This window comes from Pleuronectes platessa, chromosome 23 (genome assembly GCF_947347685.1).
Source record: "Pleuronectes platessa chromosome 23, fPlePla1.1, whole genome shotgun sequence".
Classification (NCBI taxonomy): Eukaryota; Metazoa; Chordata; class Actinopteri; order Pleuronectiformes; family Pleuronectidae; genus Pleuronectes; species Pleuronectes platessa.
Genome location: NC_070648.1, coordinates 15,216,675 through 15,234,075, shown reverse-complemented (window position 1 = coordinate 15,234,075; position 17,401 = coordinate 15,216,675). Strand labels below are relative to the sequence as shown.

The 17,401-nt window shown below is 41.6% G+C and overlaps 1 protein-coding gene across 2 annotated transcripts; it reads left to right on the top strand.

Annotated features, from left to right (window-relative positions):
• Positions 1 to 307: 307 nt before the first annotated feature.
• On the top strand, positions 308 to 10,890 carry LOC128430492 (evolutionarily conserved signaling intermediate in Toll pathway, mitochondrial). 2 transcript variants are annotated; one of them, XM_053416576.1, is made up of 8 exons: positions 308 to 415; positions 789 to 949; positions 2,408 to 2,798; positions 2,951 to 3,174; positions 7,014 to 7,071; positions 9,007 to 9,155; positions 9,833 to 9,938; positions 10,036 to 10,890. In XM_053416576.1, exons 2-8 carry the CDS (start codon positions 809 to 811, stop codon positions 10,320 to 10,322), a joined length of 1,356 nt encoding a protein of 451 aa, XP_053272551.1. In that variant the 5' UTR covers positions 308 to 415; positions 789 to 808; the 3' UTR covers positions 10,323 to 10,890. The 2 variants fall into 2 exon arrangements, with proteins under 2 accessions (XP_053272551.1, XP_053272550.1); XM_053416575.1 differs by having other exon boundaries at positions 316 to 449.
• Positions 10,891 to 17,401: the final 6,511 nt, after the last annotated feature.

Genomic DNA, 17,401 nt, shown 5'->3' with positions numbered 1-17,401 from the left:
CTAGGAAATCGCCTATATCGTCTGTACCAGGAGCCGCCCCTGGCCTGATACGATGATGATTTAAAAAATGAACGTGAAGGTGACGTTCACTCACGTTAATCATATGAAAACTGATTCGTTAAGTGCTCCGTTCATGAAAAATATGCGCAAAATGCACAACACTGTACAGGGAGCCACTGCAGAGGGGCTGAAGAGCCGCAAGTTGCTGACCCCTGCTCTATGCGGATACAACAACTCAATAACATATTACGACGGTAATAGCGGAACCACATCTGCGCAATTGTGTCTGTTGTTTGGGGGAAGAGAATGTGTGAAGAACCAGGAAGTCTTAACGGATTCCAACATGGCGGCGTCCACTGAGAGATCTTCCTGAAGGAGACCAATTCCTTTCTTCACTCATCAATTCTACTGCTTGGTACTCAGTAAAGGATCAATACATATATACATATGTAAGTACATGAATCATGTATTACAGAATACTGGTTCGTTATAAAACGGTGCCTGACTCTACACAATAACTCTGACATGTCACATGTGGAACTTCATTCAAAAAATGACCTGTTTTATGTTTCCTCCTTTCCTGACAACTATGTGTGGGTGACAGAAGTTAACTGAGACACGTTTATGAGCTAATTAGAGCTAGTCTTCTGTTCGGTTTGTATATTTTCATTGGTAAACATCAGATACAGCTGGTCTATTCTCTGTGCTGGGTGTTGTCAGTGTATTTACAGTCTATGAACGCTGCACACGTCTTGTTCATTGTCTCTGTGCTGCTCTGCTCCCTGAAGGTCAGTGTGATGGTTCAGCCATGAAGTGTGTCCGCTGCCTGCTGCAGCTGCGGTGCCTCAGACTGGTGGGCCAGTCATCCAGGTCTGCTGCCCAGTGTGGTGCTCTGCTGCAGTCAGCCGCGTCCAGTCAGCCCAGCGTGCTCCACCAGAGCCAGCACCAGGTCAGCTTTTCCTTCTGCACCCGGACTCCGGTCACAATGCTGCTCACCTCATAAATCTGGCATTATAAGTAAAGGCAGCTCTCTACACAAGGATGACTCAGGAGTCTGGTCTTTATTAATCCTATTTCACTGAATTCAAACCTTGTATTTAATGACAAGGAATTCCCATTCGCAGACCAACAAGGAATGTGTCCCACTAACAAGTGCTGCAGGTGTGGCTGTCCAAAGCCAATGTCTCTTACTCTTGCTCTGTGTTGAAGAAAACCTGTTGGTGAGCCCCAGTGTTGCTCCAGGTGACATGGACCTTCACCATGTCACTTGGAGCACACACTCTGCAGTTAATCTTGACTCAATCTCACACATCACCCGGTTTCGTCAAGTACTCGCTAGAGCAATAAATGTGGAAAAATCATCCATCGCTGAAAAGAGAAGGAACCATTGACTCGGAGTTGCGAGACACAGAGAGAATAGGGGAGTTAGAGACACAGTCACATTGTTAGTCCCAATCTTCACATGGGATTGTGGAGTATAGGAAAATAATAGATTTGGATTTAACTTCTTTAAGGGCAGTTTTTTCTCTCCCAGAACTAGTTTCCATGGCCATGTCAAATGTAATTCAGTTTATAGTGATAGTGAATGGCCACACTGGAAGGTGGAGTGAAATTCCAGGTCTTCATTGAGAGGAACCGTCATTGAAAAACAGGGATAATGGTGCATATTTCCATTCAGTCTCCAGGAGGACATTCATATTGTTACATTTTGTTGGTGACTGATTGGAATTTATTATCTGTCTAAGCAGTGTGTCAGAATGTCAGATGGTGGGAAAATGGTCCCAAGCCACACCTTTCTGAGACACATAGAGATCCTGTTTTCATTCTATCTGAAGGGGACTGGATTTATATTCACACTGTCAGATGTCCCTTTCAGAAGCAAACTTAATTTTTTTTTTAATTCAGATTCCAATTCCTAATAATTTTATTATATCTTCAATAGCTACAATTCGCTTTTTTAATTTTCTAACCCTGTAGCATTTGAGAGAGGATCTTGATGTTTTCTGTGATAGAGCCAAACGTTATTGGGATAAGCAATATTAGATTTCTGAGGCCAGACTCAAAATCAGCATTCAGGGGTTTAAAAGAAATCTGATAGTTTATCAATTGCTGTTAATTGTTAACATTTTCAATGAATGTTCCTTGTTTGTGTTTTATTAAGCAGGTGTATGTTTTTGTTTGACAAACTAATGCATCTAATGATTAACCTCTAATTTCACATTTGGACATTTTTTGTTACTTGCTCGGTGACATTTCCACTTATATATTTCTGTCCTTTTTTGCGTAAATATCATCTCAGATTTTGTCCCATGTCCATCCCAGTTCACTGCAGGTGTTTGTTGCACTACACAGTTGTTGGTGTGTTCCAGTTTCATATATGTAAATAGATTAAAAACTTCTCTCGTAGGTTTTGAGACATTTCCACGCCAGCCCAGCCTGTGCCAAGAGTCAGCCGGAACCTGTGCACAATGAGAAGAGGGTAAAGTCTCTGATCACCAACGATGATCTGTTCGAGCGAGTGGCGAAAGATGCCAGAACCAAAGCCATGTTTAACAAGGTGATGGACATCTTCATCAAGAGGGACATAAGACGGCGGGGCCATGTGGAGTTTATCTACGCCGCCCTGAAGAAGATGCCGGAGTTCGGCGTGGAGCGAGACCTCGCCGTCTACAACAAGCTTTTGGATGTTTTTCCCAAAGAGGTGTTTGTGCCCAGAAACTATATCCAGCGCATGTTCAACCACTATCCCCGACAGCAGGAGTGTGGAGTGCAGCTACTGGAGCAGATGGAGAACTATGGTTGGTGTTACAAGATACACTCTCCTGAGCCTATTCCTGGAATTCTTTGGAAATTTAGACAGTTTCTTTAAACTGTATATTGTATATACATGTTTCATGTATATGTTTGCAGTTTCTTGTGTATGACTTCCTTTTAAATTGTCACATTTCAGGTATTATGCCCAACATGGAGACCAAAGTCCTGCTGGTTCAGATTTTTGGAGAGAAGACCCACCCCATGAGAAAGTATCAACGCATCATGTACTGGTTCCCCAAGTTCAAGCACATAAACCCCTTTCCCGTCCCCCAGCAGCTGCCGGAGGACCCGGTGGACCTGGCTCGCTTCAGTCTGACTCGCATCGCTAACGACCTGGATGCAAAAGTTATCGTCTACCAGGTACAACTGTGCTGACTTTGATGTCTGTGTGTTAAATAAAAAACTGGGTTCAGGATGTGGTTAACCTAGCTTAGAATAAAGACTTGAAAGAAACAGTAAGTGATCCCTTTGGAATAATCTGTATCTACATTTGTATACATTGATTATCTAAGTTACAACAAAGACACTCATTCAATCTGAACTCGGAGGAGGACAGGGTCTTCAGAGACTGACAAAATCCTTTTGTCTACTATTTATGAGATATACATTCTCATCAGGGGAATGATTAACTTTTGTGAGCTTGTTACCTGTTCACTGTGGTCGATGAAGAAAAGTTCAGCAAAAACACTGTATGCAATTAGCATTTTACACGCTAATAACAATGTCTTCTCCTTCAGTTTAGTTTTTTTCAATGGTTTTTGACTCATTAGGGCCCGAGCACTGACAGGGTGAGGCCATATTGAAATTGTAAGGATTATTATTCAGGCAAATTAATTGCCTTTTGAGGGATTTGACATGCTAAAGAAAGTTGGAAAGTGGTGAACATTAACGTATTCTGGAGAAATTTTATAGAAAATTGATACACAGGTGTATCATGACCAGACAAACAAAAAAGTCTTAGCTGCAATATGAAAGACGCAACAAGAAGCCTGCTATTTTGCATTAAGTGGCCATTTTTGCCATATTCCACATTTTTACTTTGAGGTACTTGTACCAGGGCTTTCATCAGATCAACTTCAAATTGAGATGAGTGTCATCACAACAAGATGGAGATACAAAGTTATTAAAAGATCAATTTTTCGTCACACGGTGTCGTCCGTAGTAAACATGTTTTATTGTTCTCCCTCAATCACAGAGCAAGTGTTTGTTTCCCTCTTTTCATCCCCATTCCCACGGACATTCAGCAATCTTGGAGGAAGAAAGCTATCACAGACACAGCAGACAGAACAATTTCTCTTCCCACTGTAGCCTCGGAAAATAATATCCTGCACCTGCTGGGTTTTGAATAACGGCAGAGACTGTAGAAAAAAAGTTAAACATCCCCCTCTGCTTTTCTGATTTCTATTGCTCAGATGTGACGCTTCTGGCTCCAGATGAAACTTTCCTTTTGTGGATGAAAGAATATATCTACAGATCTAGTTCCGGATTTATAGGAGAAAACAGGGGAACCACTTGCTCCTCCCCTTACTTCTCCTCTCCTCCTTCTCCTTCTCCTTCTTCTCTCTCTTTTTCAGTTCTTTGCTCTCCTGCTTCTCCTTCTTCTCTCTCTCCATTTGCACTTTCTTTTCCTGCTTATTCGTTTCTTTCTTCTCCTTGTCTCTCTTCAGAAACCAGGAAGACCACTTGCTCCTCCCCTTACTTCCCCCCTCCTCCTTCTCCTTCTCCTTCTCCTTCTTCTCTCTCTCCAATTGCTCTTTCTTCTCCTCTTTCTCATTTTTGACCTTCACATTGTCGGTCTCAAAGGTGAGATTCTGAAAAGACAGAGACAAAACATAAGTGTCAACATTATCTTCGTCAAAGTCTAAACGTGAAAGAAACGTACAATCCATATCATTAAGATCTTAAATGATCTGATGTAATGTACCTGACGCTGAATGTTCTTCAGTAGCAGGCTCTGTGCTTCCTTCGCCTCATTGAAAAACCACTTCTCTGTCTTCCTGAGCTTGTTTTCAAGATACTCTCTCTGCTGGAAGCTGGCCTCCTCTTCCAGGACACTGCACCTCAGCTTCTCCTCGTAGTTCTCCTGCAGAGCTGCAAATTTCACCTTCCAGTCATTTTGGACTTTCTGGTTCTCCAAGTGCTGGAGATGAAGATCAGTGGTCAGGGAGATATTTTCTTCCACTTTCTCTTTCATCGTCGTCTTCATAACTTTAAGCTCCTTCTCAAACTCTTCCTCTCTGGCTCTTGCTGTGTTAACAAACATCATCATGTCGACACAGTCCTCTCTGGCCCGAACGAGCTGTAAGGTAGTAGAGATCGTGTGCTCCTGCAGTTTTTTGTACTCAGCAGTCAGCTGCCTCTTGAGAGCAACGTTTACTGCAGCTAGAGCAGTGCTTTCTGCAGCCTGCTTTTTCAGATCAGCTATCTCTGCCTCATGCTTCTGTATAACTGCATTCTTAGCAGTCAGCTTCTTAAGAATAGAGTTTTCTGCAGCCAGAGCAGCCTTTTGTGCCGCCTGCTGCTCCAGAGCTGTGTTTTCTGCGGCCAGAGCTGTGTTTTCTGCAGCCAGAGCTGATTTCTCCTGCTCTCTCAGACCAATGTTATCTTCAGCCAGAAACGATTGTTCTGCTGCCTGGCTCCTCACTTTAGCCTTTTCACTCGCCTCCTCCTTTAGAGCGGCGTTCTCAACAGCGAGCTCCTGGTTCTTCCTCCTTGTGTCCAGGTAGGCTCGGTGGAGGGCCTTGTTGACGCTGTACCCCTTATGTTGGGCAGCATCATCAGATTGCATTTTTCTGCGTGACTGACACAGTCCCATCCTAACTTTAGATATATTCAAAGAGACAATTTTTGACTTTTACACACTTCTGATTTTTTTTGCCTTGAAGTGCTGGTCTACTTTGTCGTTGTGAAGATTCCTACTAATAGTTAATCTGATTCTGCTTAGATTGTGTTTCTCCTTTATATGCAAGTCAATTGGCTTTGACCTAGAATTTAGAGGTGTAATTTAAGTAGCTAACAGCAAAGGACTGTTGTTTGTATTATAGGACCTGGTTGTGTCGATTGGCCTACATCTACGAAAATCGATAGGGACATGTGTCTTTTCATGACAAAGAAATAGGTCTCTTGTATAGATATGCTAGACAAATAAGGAAGCCCGCCATTTTAGATTTGGTGGCCATTTTGGCCATTTTCTAAAATGTTACTCTGATGATCTTGTCGTAGGGCTTCCATGATATCAACTTCAACTTCTTGAAATGTCCCCTGAAAAAGATGGAGATATAAACTGACTGGGTATATTTTATTTCTTCACACGGTGTGACCGTCGCCTGGCGTCAAAGTTTGATTACACGCCATCAAAACACGAGCTTCTGTATCTCAGACATATTTGGTCCAATCGAGTCCAAACTAGACATGTAAGACTAGAGTCGCGACCTGATGACATCTACAAAGACATCATGACTTACAATCACAGCGCCACCTGCTGGATACAGGAAGTGAAGCGTTTATCCTTGCCACAGAGCGCAAAACGCACGCAACGCGGAGACGTGCGCTTGGTCATCGATCGCTCTCTCTCCACCGACCGCAACAGACTTGAAATTGCCTATGCTAGGGCCCGTTAGTGCTACAACGTAGCCCTAGTTTTCATTTAGCATCTGACTTGTCTACATATCTCATTGCATTGCACAGCTGTAACTGTGTTTATTTTAGTCAAATGTAAATGTGTTTGTTCTTCCTGTTTTTTTCTAATATAATAGTTTGCTACTGGTTGTACTCTCTACGGCCCAGCTACTGACCAATTAGATTGCTGGAAAAACCAGAGTCATCTACAAGATCCTGAAGGGGACAAATGAGTTTACAATTAAGTGTGAAATAATAAAGAGTAGCAGATCATTTTATAGATGAGTGGAATGATTCTCTGCTCGAGACTTTCTTTGGCCACTCCGGTTTTAAAAACAACATTAATCAATGAAGGGCGAATTTATCATGACTATGAATGAAGATTTCAGATTGACCTCATCACATGACTTCTCTTCTCTCTGCTTTGGGAGCAGAAACAGTTTAATACTTCAATTTCTGTTCAGGATATTTTGTTCATCACCAGACAAAAGCCACCACTTATAATTTATTTATTTCATTGTCGTCCATCAAATCGTCTTTGCAAAATATAATCCTGTCGGTTGCTTTGCTCTTCCCACCAGCTGCCCTGCACAGATGTTACAGTGAGCGGAGAAGAGATAACACTTCCACATATCGTAGGTATGGAAACAACTCGATCATTTGGATTCAGGAGATTCCCAATCTTCATTAAATCTGATATAATATCTCAACATACAGTGCCTTGCATAAGTATTCACCCCCCTTGGACTTTTTTCCATTATGTACTGTTACTAACTGGAATTCAAATAGACTTAAATAAACTTTTTCCCGTTTGATCAACAAAACATGCATAGTACTTTGGAGGTGCAAAATAAATTTTATTGCGACACAAACAATAATGAGAACAAAAAAGTTGACATCTGTTGGGTGCATAAGTATTCACCCCCCTGTGTCAATACTTGGTAGAACCCCCTTTCGCTGCAATTACAGCTGCAAGTCTTTTGGGGTATGTCTCTACCAGCTTTGCACATCTAGAGATGGAAAGGTTTGTCCATTCTTCTTGGCAAAAAAGATGAAGCTCAGTCAGATTGGATGGAGACCGTCTGTGAACCGCAATCTTCAAGTCTTGCCATAGATTCTCTATTGGATTGAGGTCTGGGCTTTGACTGGGCCATTTTAAGACATTAACATTCTTTAATCCAAACCATTCCTTTGTAGCTCTGGCTGTATGTTTAGGGTCATTGTCCTGCTGGAAGATGAACCTCCGCCCCAGTCTCAAGTCTTTTGCACACTGCATCAGATTTTCTTCAAGGATTTCCCTGTATTTGGCTCCATCCATCTTTCCCTCTATTCTGACCAGTTTCCCTGTACCTGCTGAAGAGAAGCATCCCCACAGCATGATGCTACCACCACCATGTTTCACTGTTGGGATGGTGTGCTCAGGGTGATGGGCAGTGTTGGGTTTTCGCCACACATAGCGTTTTGCATTGAGGCCAAAAAGTTCAATTTTGGTCTCATCTGACCAGAGCACCTTCTTCCACATGTTTGCTGTGTCTCCCACATGGCTTCTGGCAAACTCCAAACGGGATTTTTTATGGATCCCTTTCAACAATGGCTTTCTTCTTGCCACTCTTCCATAAAGGCCAGATTTGTGGAGTAGACGACTAATAGTTGTCCTGTGGACAGATTCTCCCACCTCAGCTGTGGATCTCTGCAACTCCTCCAGAGTAACCATGGGCCTCCTGGTTGCTTCTCTGATTAATTTTCTCCTTGTCCGACTCTTCAGTTTGGGTGGACGGCCTCCTCTTGGTAGGTTTGCGGTTGTGCCATATTCGTTCCATTTTCTTATGATGGATTTGATGGTGCTCAGAGAGATGTTCAAAGCTCTGGATATTTTTTTATAACCTAACCCTGCTTCATATTTCTCCACAACTTTATCCCTGACCTGTTTGGTGAGCTCCTTGGTCTTCATGATGCTGTTTGTTCAGTAATGATCTCCAACAAACTCTGAGTCCGTCACAGAACAGGTGTATTTATACTGAGATTAAATTGCAGACAGGTGGACCCTATTTACTAATTATGTGACTTGCAAATGTGACTTGTGAATGCAATTGGTCGCACCAGATCTTTGTTAGGGGTTTCACAGTAAAGGGGGTGAATACATATGCACTCAACACTTTTCAGATTTGTATTTGTAAATAATTGTGAAATCCATGTAATATTTCCCCCCACTTCCAAATGATGCACTATTTTGTGTTGGTCCATTACATAAACTCACAATGAAATAAATTTTAATCTGTGGTTATACCATGACAAAATGTAGAAAAGTCCAAAGGGGGTGAATACTTATGCAAGGCACTGTATATTTTATAATATATGTATTCTTTGACATATAATGGCAGTGGATGATTTAAGGTCAACTGGAAACCACAGAACAACATTAACGAACCAGGAAACTGCTTTTTCTTCATCTTAGCCATGAAAAGTAATGAATTCATGTTTAAACGAATACAGTGGTGGTTTCAAATCCATATATACTGGACCTGGATTGTGTCTCACTTCCATTTTTCCCTCACCTTCCTGCTCTGTCACCAGGGACCCAGAGCCCCAGTCAAATGGAGCTGCTGGCCAAGCATAACCCGAACAGGCCTGTGTTTGTGGAGGGCCCCTTCCCTCTGTGGCTGAGAAAGACCTGTGTGCACTACTACATCCTCAGAGCTGACCCCATACCGCCTGATGAAAAGGTGGGGAAACCCTGCTGGCAGCCATGTTTAAGTAAATAACAGTAGAAATATTATTGCACCTACTGTTGAATGAAGTCAGTGTTAAATAGCAACACATTTTATATATATTTTATCAATTATTTTATCATCTTTGAGGGAATAGAACAATATATTTTCGCCTGAATCCATGCGACTGTGTAACAGTAAAATCAACTAAATAAGAAAAAGGAGTATATTCTTTGTAATTGCATATAATGACAAATTTTGTGGGAAAACACTTAAAAATTTAAAATCCTACTAGTATTACAGAGTCTCACACATGTTTAAAGTCAAGGAACACCATTAAACAAAATGTGTAGGTAATAAAAATGGTTCAATATGATCAATAAAGACCTTTTTTTTAAGCTCAGTCTAAACAGTAAAGACTGTGGAATGTTGTTTGACCAGCTTAATGAATAGATGTTAAATGGCTGTAGCTCACTAAATTCAACAGCTACATTTGCCTCAGTAGCTGGAGACCATGATGGATTTGATAACAGCCAGGGGGCGGTCACCTCGTGTGCCCTTTCCTCTTAAAAAAGATGCCCTGATCGTTTACTTCCTTTCCCTTTTATAACTATGTGACTAATGTTTAGTACACTGAAGTCTGCAGTGGTTATTTTTCAGTCACTGAGTTGTAACTTTGTTTCTCTCCTCAGGTCGAGGAGCCCTATGATCCAGAGCGATGTCTGGACTACCCTCTGCAGTTAGACCTGGATTTGGAGCGTGACTACGGAGACCAAGAGAGCTTCGATGTAGAAGACTGTACGATATTTACAGCCTTCCTTGTGGTACTCTTGTTTTAAAGTAACCATTGTTTTCTCTGTGTAACTCAGCCCTTGTATGTGTTATGTGTCTCCAGTGGATGAGGGCCCAGTCTTCGCCATGTGCATGACCAGTCAGGGAGACCAGGCCACCCTGAACCAGTGGATCTCTGGCCTCCAGCAGAACAACCCCATACTGGGTAAGGTCCCCACTCTGTTTCGTCTTGACGCCGGGCCCCGTGAGCTGCAGGGGGCAGCCGCCACAGAGTCGGGTCACTCCCACGGGCCTGAAGCAGAGACCCTGAAAGAAGAGTCTCCGCATGAAGAAGAACCGCAAAATATAGTTGAAGAGGAACCAAGGAGGAGCCAGGGGATGAAACAGTGAACAGCCGTCAAACTGGCAAAATAAATCCTGACACACTGTCAATGGCTGATTAAGAGATATTAGTTCAGGCTGGTTAAGAACTGAACTCGTGGGAGGCCCTGGTTGGGTTAAACAGGCAAAGCTGCAGAACCTGAGGAGGACTCCTGATCTGCTGCTGAGATTCAGGAATGAAATAAATAAATTAAAACAAAACTGTTCTTCTCCATTGTTCCCGACTTAGGGCTCATTGTTGGGGTCACAGGGGTTTATTTAAGGTTTTTTGTTGTCATTGATCCTTATTCAAGTAATATGGCAAAATATGGTTCCTCACAGGCTTAAGTGGAAAATCTAACATGAAAAGTGACAACATAAAATCCGCCATAAGAGAACCGTTAACATAGGTTGGTCAGCAATGTAGATATGAACATACAGTTACTGTAAGTAATTATGAAATATAAATAAAATGTATAACACATATATAACCACTTACTGTAAAAACTGAATATATAGATAAAAGGAATAGTACATTCAAACAAGTACTCTATTTTACTGTTTCCCAAATACCAGGAAATAAAAGCTGCAATTCTGAGATTTTGTCTTGTATTCATCTTTTGATCTTTAGTGTGCACTGTCAGATCTCACTGTTCCACACTGTTGGACACTGTTGTGTGAGAAGTGAGTTGGGACCAAATAAGTTCTGTCCCATTTGACGTCCAATCAGTTGAATATGGCCAAGACGAAGGCATGTTTGACCTGATACGCGGAAAAAAATATATCGATGAACCAACCCAAAGGTAGAAAAGGTTTATTACTTAAAAGGCATTGAAACATTCCCTTTGAACTGGTAAACAAGTCAGAATTACATTCTCAGAAGGTAAATTAGCTTGGTCACTTCCAGCTATTTACAGTGTTGTGGCTGTGCAGGCAGCTCCTCAAAGCAGAACTGACTTCCGCAGCCTTGTGCTCAAACAGATTTTTTTTTCAGCATATTTCTCTACATAACAATCATACAAAGAAAACATGGGAATGATTTCCAGAGCTCATCTCTGGTACACAACTCTTCATCCATGTACTACTCATGCAGGAAAGCCTTTTGATCCTCAATACTCACAAATGCGATGCTTCTCTAACATGAAACTACCTATGGTTATGAATAATGCATCATCAATAATATAGAGACGATTCAATAAATGATAAATTAAATTGCACAAAGTCAAAGAAAAATTTGGCATCTTATAACCACTTTAGTTTTTTTCATGTATTTACAGTGCAGAGAACTTTACACATGGTGAGGCTGGTATGAACAGCAGGAGCGTCTTTTTAAAGAGGCGAGAAATGTATTATTTAAAAAGTTGTCTCGATACAAAACAGTCGTCAAGAACATGTGTAAAGTTTCAGGTTTGAACAACATGGTGCTACCACATACAAAAACATGTGGAATAGTTCCTGATGCCCATATAACAATTTAGTAAATCATAAAGGGTCTCAGACCAGAATCCCAAATCTGATAGCAACTATCAGTTCCTACAACTAAACTACAGTATAAAGTGTTTGATTCTTGTGCTGTATGTGTGTAGACACATTTTCTGATAGCTGTCTGACACTGGGTTTAAATCTAAATTTACTGAATAATCTACTATAAATATCTATAGTTTGATAATAGCTCTGATATGACTCCGACAACAGCTATTACAAACACATCCTTCTAAACCTGACACTGCACCTTTATATTTTCTACCATTTCATGTATCTGTTCAATGTCTGATATACACCTTGTTTCTATTTGTAAGCTGTCTCATATCCCTTGGTTGTCATTGAATCGTTAGGTAGTCGCTGAACCCTCTGGTGACTCATCATTGGTCTGACTTTAAAGCAAGTCCATGTAACTTTTGGACAAAAGAAATCAAATCATCTTCTTAAAAATAAAAAGTTGCAAAAGCAGTAAAGGCCACCCTGACTTAATTCATTACCCTCAGGGTTTTACTGCTGCAGCCTTCTATATTCTGACCAGTAGCCCATATGTGACTACTGCTGCTTTCTGTCTGCTGGATAAATAAAGGAACGTAATGTAAGCAGACCTTAGGAGGGGAAACAAAAATCTTACTTTTCACCTGTTATTATGCCACAGACCTGAAATCCTGGATCTTTAAATCTAACTTTTTGTCGCAACACTTGCCATCACCTCATCATGCTTGTGTTAGTGTCGTGTAGGAAGGGAAGTTGAGCTGAGTAGCGCAATGTGCATACAAATTATATACTCAAGGGTTTGGCTTAAGCAATGCATTAAGCACAGTGGGATTACAAAAATATCTGGAACTTTAGAATTTAAAAATACCTATGAAAGAACCGCCCACATCTGAAAAAATGTGGGCTTTTTTCCTGGGGTTTGCTCAGACATATCTATACCCACTGCTAGTTATATCTAATCCATCAGATTGGATTTATAGTTTGTGGCAGGCATTGAAATAACTGGGGATTTTAAATAAGTGGATCCCAATTCAAAGAAATTTAAAATCAATGTCAATTTTTGTCTTTGTCTATTTTAGAGTAGCTCCAGGATGCATTTAGTCCATATTAGCACAGAGACTGTGCTCCCCACAATGTTGGACTTCTCTATTGATTATTTTAAATATTGTAACAAAATCTCAGTTGTGGCAGCTTCAGTATAAAAGTGTCCATACTGAAGAAACAATATTACAATCCTGGTGGGACAATGAGGTAAAGCTGCTGTCAGGGCAAGAGCAGCATTCTTTTCAAGGTGACTTTCTATGAAGGTAAACAGATTGATTGGAAAAAAATAAAAAAATTAACGAAGACAACGCATGAGTGGGGCTTCTCTCCGGGGCCACGATCTTCAGTTGACTCCTGCAGGACACGTTCTCTTTTAATCACTTCCTGCTTTATTCTGCAAAACAGAAAAAAAGAGGTGTGTTAAGCATCTACACAAATCATCAGACCCAAATTCACAACTTTCAAAGTAAAAGCTCTGTAATCCAGCTGGAGGGCAGAGCCTGCGGACAAACACACTGACTGCCACAGAGTGCTGATTGCCTGTTTATTCAATTTTCATAAAGTTTGAACACATCACATATCCAAATAACACCAAACGAGATATGCGTTCCACAGACAGACAGACAGACATCTGGGACTTAGGTAGATTATCCATCTAAAGCATAAATAAAACCACTGCCTGTATTCAGCCGGAGATTGAACATCTCCTTCATGAAAACACCTTTTCATTTTAAAAAGGGATTGTTGTGTGTTTTTGTTTTTACAAAAGTTACATAGTCTCACGGAAATATCCAAACCATGTAATTGTTATGTGACCAGTGGTTGTTTAGATATTTTACAAAAATGTTGGAGCTGGGCTCTTTCACTACTTGAACAACCATGTGTATACAGTAGATGAACAATACATGAATAGCTACCTTGCACTCTCTACATGTCTTCTCTCTGAGGTTATGATGTACCGCTCTGCTGCTGGAGCTGACTGGTGAAGAAGCGTTCCCGCCGGGACACCTGCTCGTCCCAGGCCTCCAGAATTCGCCGTCTCTCCCCGGCTTCTAGCGTCAGGGTGTCGGGGTGGGCGTCCTCGATGTGGGCCCTTACGCCCTCCAGGCTGTGGGAGTACTGCAGCTCCCCACACACCATGCACACCAGCAGCTGGTTGAGTGGGTCGTAGTCCATGAGGTAGCTGCACCTCCACACGCTGTCCGAGATAGAACCTTCCTCACTGCTGTGGTTCTCATAGTCAGTGTACAGCAGCTCTGGGTCGTCTGCGGAGACAGTGAAAGGAGAGTGAGTTTTGTGCTAGCTTTGCCTTTGTAAATGTGGCCAGATGCGGGTGCCCTCCCTGCCAATTGGGGCGCTGTGCCTGCATGCGCCCTCCCCGTCAAGGGGGGCGCTGTCGGCACCTATTTAAGGCAGCAGCCCACTCTTACTCGCGGTCTCCCTGGTGCTGTTGTTTCGTTCCGGGACCTTGGTCGGACAGCAGGGTAGCGTGGCTGTGGGTGCCTCTTGACTTAGACACCTTATCGCATTGCCGGACTGGCTTACAGCCTGGAGTCGCTCCACCAGGGAAGACGAGTGCGGTAGCGCGCCAGCGGGCTAATGCTAGTGATGGCAAGATGAAGCTTCATGAAGCTTTGAAGCTTTCCATCCAATTGGTTCGCTCATGGGCCGAAGCTTCATGGTGCTTCAGTTGCTCTACTGCGCCATCAAGTGGACATTAAATGTAATGTAATTATAATGAAACCATGGCTTTGGTGTGTGAAGCTTTGAATTGAATAAACGAATTAATGATGTTTGTGATGCCAATACACGTACACGTACAAAATGGATAACAGTTAATTTATTTTTATTTAGAAACAACAGCTTCTCAACAGTGCTGGGTTTCAGGCGGATTAATTTTTTTGAAATAATTTCGCCTGCTTTAGAAATGATCATTTCACAGCGCACAGATGATGCTGGGGTACAAAGAAAAGATACCGCAAGTTTGTACAAGTTAGGAAATAAATTCCTTTTCTCCCTGAGAGACTCAGAATATATTGCAATCAAACGCACAATAAAGTCCCAAGACAAGTAGTGTGCGGGGGGAATCCATTGCGTTTCGCGGCCCCTTTTATTTTGAATCGCACACCAAACCCGCGAACCCTTTCCTGAATCAGTGACGTGCTCGGCCGGCTCGCGAGGCTTCGAACGTCATCACATACGTCATCAACACAAGCGTCGATACGCGCTTCATAAAAATCATCCTCGGTCCAGCAGCCCCGTGTGTACAGACCTGGAACCTGCTGTTCTGGCACCACTGGAGTTTGGGGTCCACTTACTGAAACTCCGGTTTTATATTGTTGATTTTAATATCACAAGAACTATTATGTGAACTGACCAGCTCCGTGTCCTTGTTATACCCTTGATCTATACTCTCTCTAATACTCTAATACTCTAATACTCTAATAATATTTTTGTTGTGGTCAGGTGCTGTGGCCCGGAGGCGGCGACCCAATTCCTGGTGGAGGGAGTTTTCTTCACAACCTGTTTTGTTTGGTGTGCTGTGTCACGGGTGGTTTGTTTTATTAGCCCCTTCCCCCTTTTGTTTGGTTCTCGCCGCTGCGGTAAGTCACAGCCCTGTCCAGTTAGTTATTCATTTTTAACTCAAGTGTTAGGTTTGTTTTGTGTTTCGATTATGTGTATTTGTGTTTATTAAAGTTGGTTTATTATTGATTTAAACACGTCTCTTGCCCCGAGTGATTTAAACGAACCTGTGCTGTTGCACACATTATCAATAGTTATATTCCTGAGGTGAAACTCCTCAGGTGGCGTTGTGGGCAACCTTTCATTTAACGCTTTGCTACATAAAGTTAATTCTTTACGTATAATGTGACAGCATTAATACTCCACCTTCCACTGATGCTGTGTAATTTGGGAACTGAAATGATTCCTGGTCAGTGTCCACTGAAGTGCTGTGACAGGAGGAGAACATATCTATTAATCACCATCCTACATGGAGCCAGTAGCAGATATACCAAAGGGAAACAAAGCACATCACCCACCTCATTAGATGCTCTGACTCATCAGAGGAGCTCAACCACTGACCAGAATCCTACCGAGAAGAATATAAACAGAGTTAGAATACGTTCGCACTTTACCAAATAATTCCCAATTCTGTTTTTACTTCTTGCTGTGTTGTATCCTCAATTCACAACTTGTTTATTAAAACTTATCAATGAAACCTTCCTGCCTTTAAACTATAAGCCTATATCTGTCAGTCACTAAAGCGAGGCATTAGATAAGCCAATGAGCATAATAATACTTTCAAATATAATAAGCAAAAGAGACAGCAATAGCAGGACGCTGAGCAAACGTTTTTCATATTACATCTCTTTGTAGTTGTTGAAATTGCTGTGCGCTTCAATATAGTTTTTGTGTAGGCTAGCTCAGGACTTTAAAATTCATACAAGGGCTGTGGTCAGACAGTAAAAATAATCCCCCTTCCAAACCACTTTTCCTCGACCCCGGCAGAAAATGTCAGTAGGTCAAGGAAAGATGTGAAGGAGAAACCCTGAGGAGTTAGGAAAGGAACACCACAGTGCAGAGGAAATCTGACTCCACTTGCACTCTGCGTTTAGATACACACAGACTCTACAGTAGAGAAACAAACTGTGCTGTGCAAATACAGTTTGAGTAAAGTGTCCAGTCCTAAACAGGAATCCTGGTCAGAGGTTTTTAGTTCATGCAGGGAGAACATTAAACCATCAGTTACTCACAGGAAGAAACAAAATAGATTTTTATAAACATAAAAATAACTAACAGGATTGAAATGTTAAACTAATAGCATGAGGAATATTAGTGGAGAAAACCTTACATAATTACAGAAAATTATTTTGTGCAATTCAGGGATTGAAATGACTTTAATGATGATATTTATATATTATGTATTTTGTTCTGATTATGATATATATATATATATATTTATATTGTTAACTATGAATTCAATATGCCTATGACTCCTAACTAGACATATTGTGACAGGTCAAAAACATCTGTTCTGTTTTCTTTTATATTTATGTGGGTCTGTCCTGGTGGAACTACGAGATTGTGTCGCTTCAAAAATTGCTGCCGAAGAATTATGGGACGGCATTTTCTCCTTTTCTTTCATAAAGGATGGTCCAGTGTTTCCTATGCCAAAGGAGCTAAGTTAGGAAGCATTGAAGCTCCTTTCCTTATCATTTAGAAAATTGGAACAGCTCTTATTATGGCGGTCGCTGAACAACTTCTGGGTAATTTCACTCAGTTGGGAAACTTCCGAAGCAAAATGGACTAAAACATCCTAGGACTCCTCAGCTTGTTGAAATCTGTTTTCTGTAACTTTGGAGGAACTTTGGCACGGCTCTACAGAGGTCACCTGGGTTATCCTGGCTTGAGTTTTGAGACACACAGCTAAGGGGCCTGTATTCCAAAGAAAGTTCAACATACCCATCACATCTTTTCCTTGTCCTTATTCTGCAGTCCTTGATAACCTGGACTATGAGGCTGTCTTGGTAAACTCTATGTTTTTTCATCCCGCTACGAGCCCAGACTTGTTCATTATAATCTGCCAC

What these genes read in the sequence shown, in the direction of transcription:
- LOC128430492 (XM_053416576.1), top strand. Translation starts at nt 809, where the DNA reads ATGAAGTGTGTCCGCTGCCTGCTGCAGCTGCGGTGCCTCAGACTGGTG. An exon ending in GGAGCAGATGGAGAACTATG is followed by an intron (nt 2,799 to 2,950) that starts GTTGGTGTTACA and finishes GTCACATTTCAG; the next exon opens with GTATTATGCCCAACATGGAG. An exon ending in GAGCTTCGATGTAGAAGACT is followed by an intron (nt 9,939 to 10,035) that starts GTACGATATTTA and finishes ATGTGTCTCCAG; the next exon opens with TGGATGAGGGCCCAGTCTTC.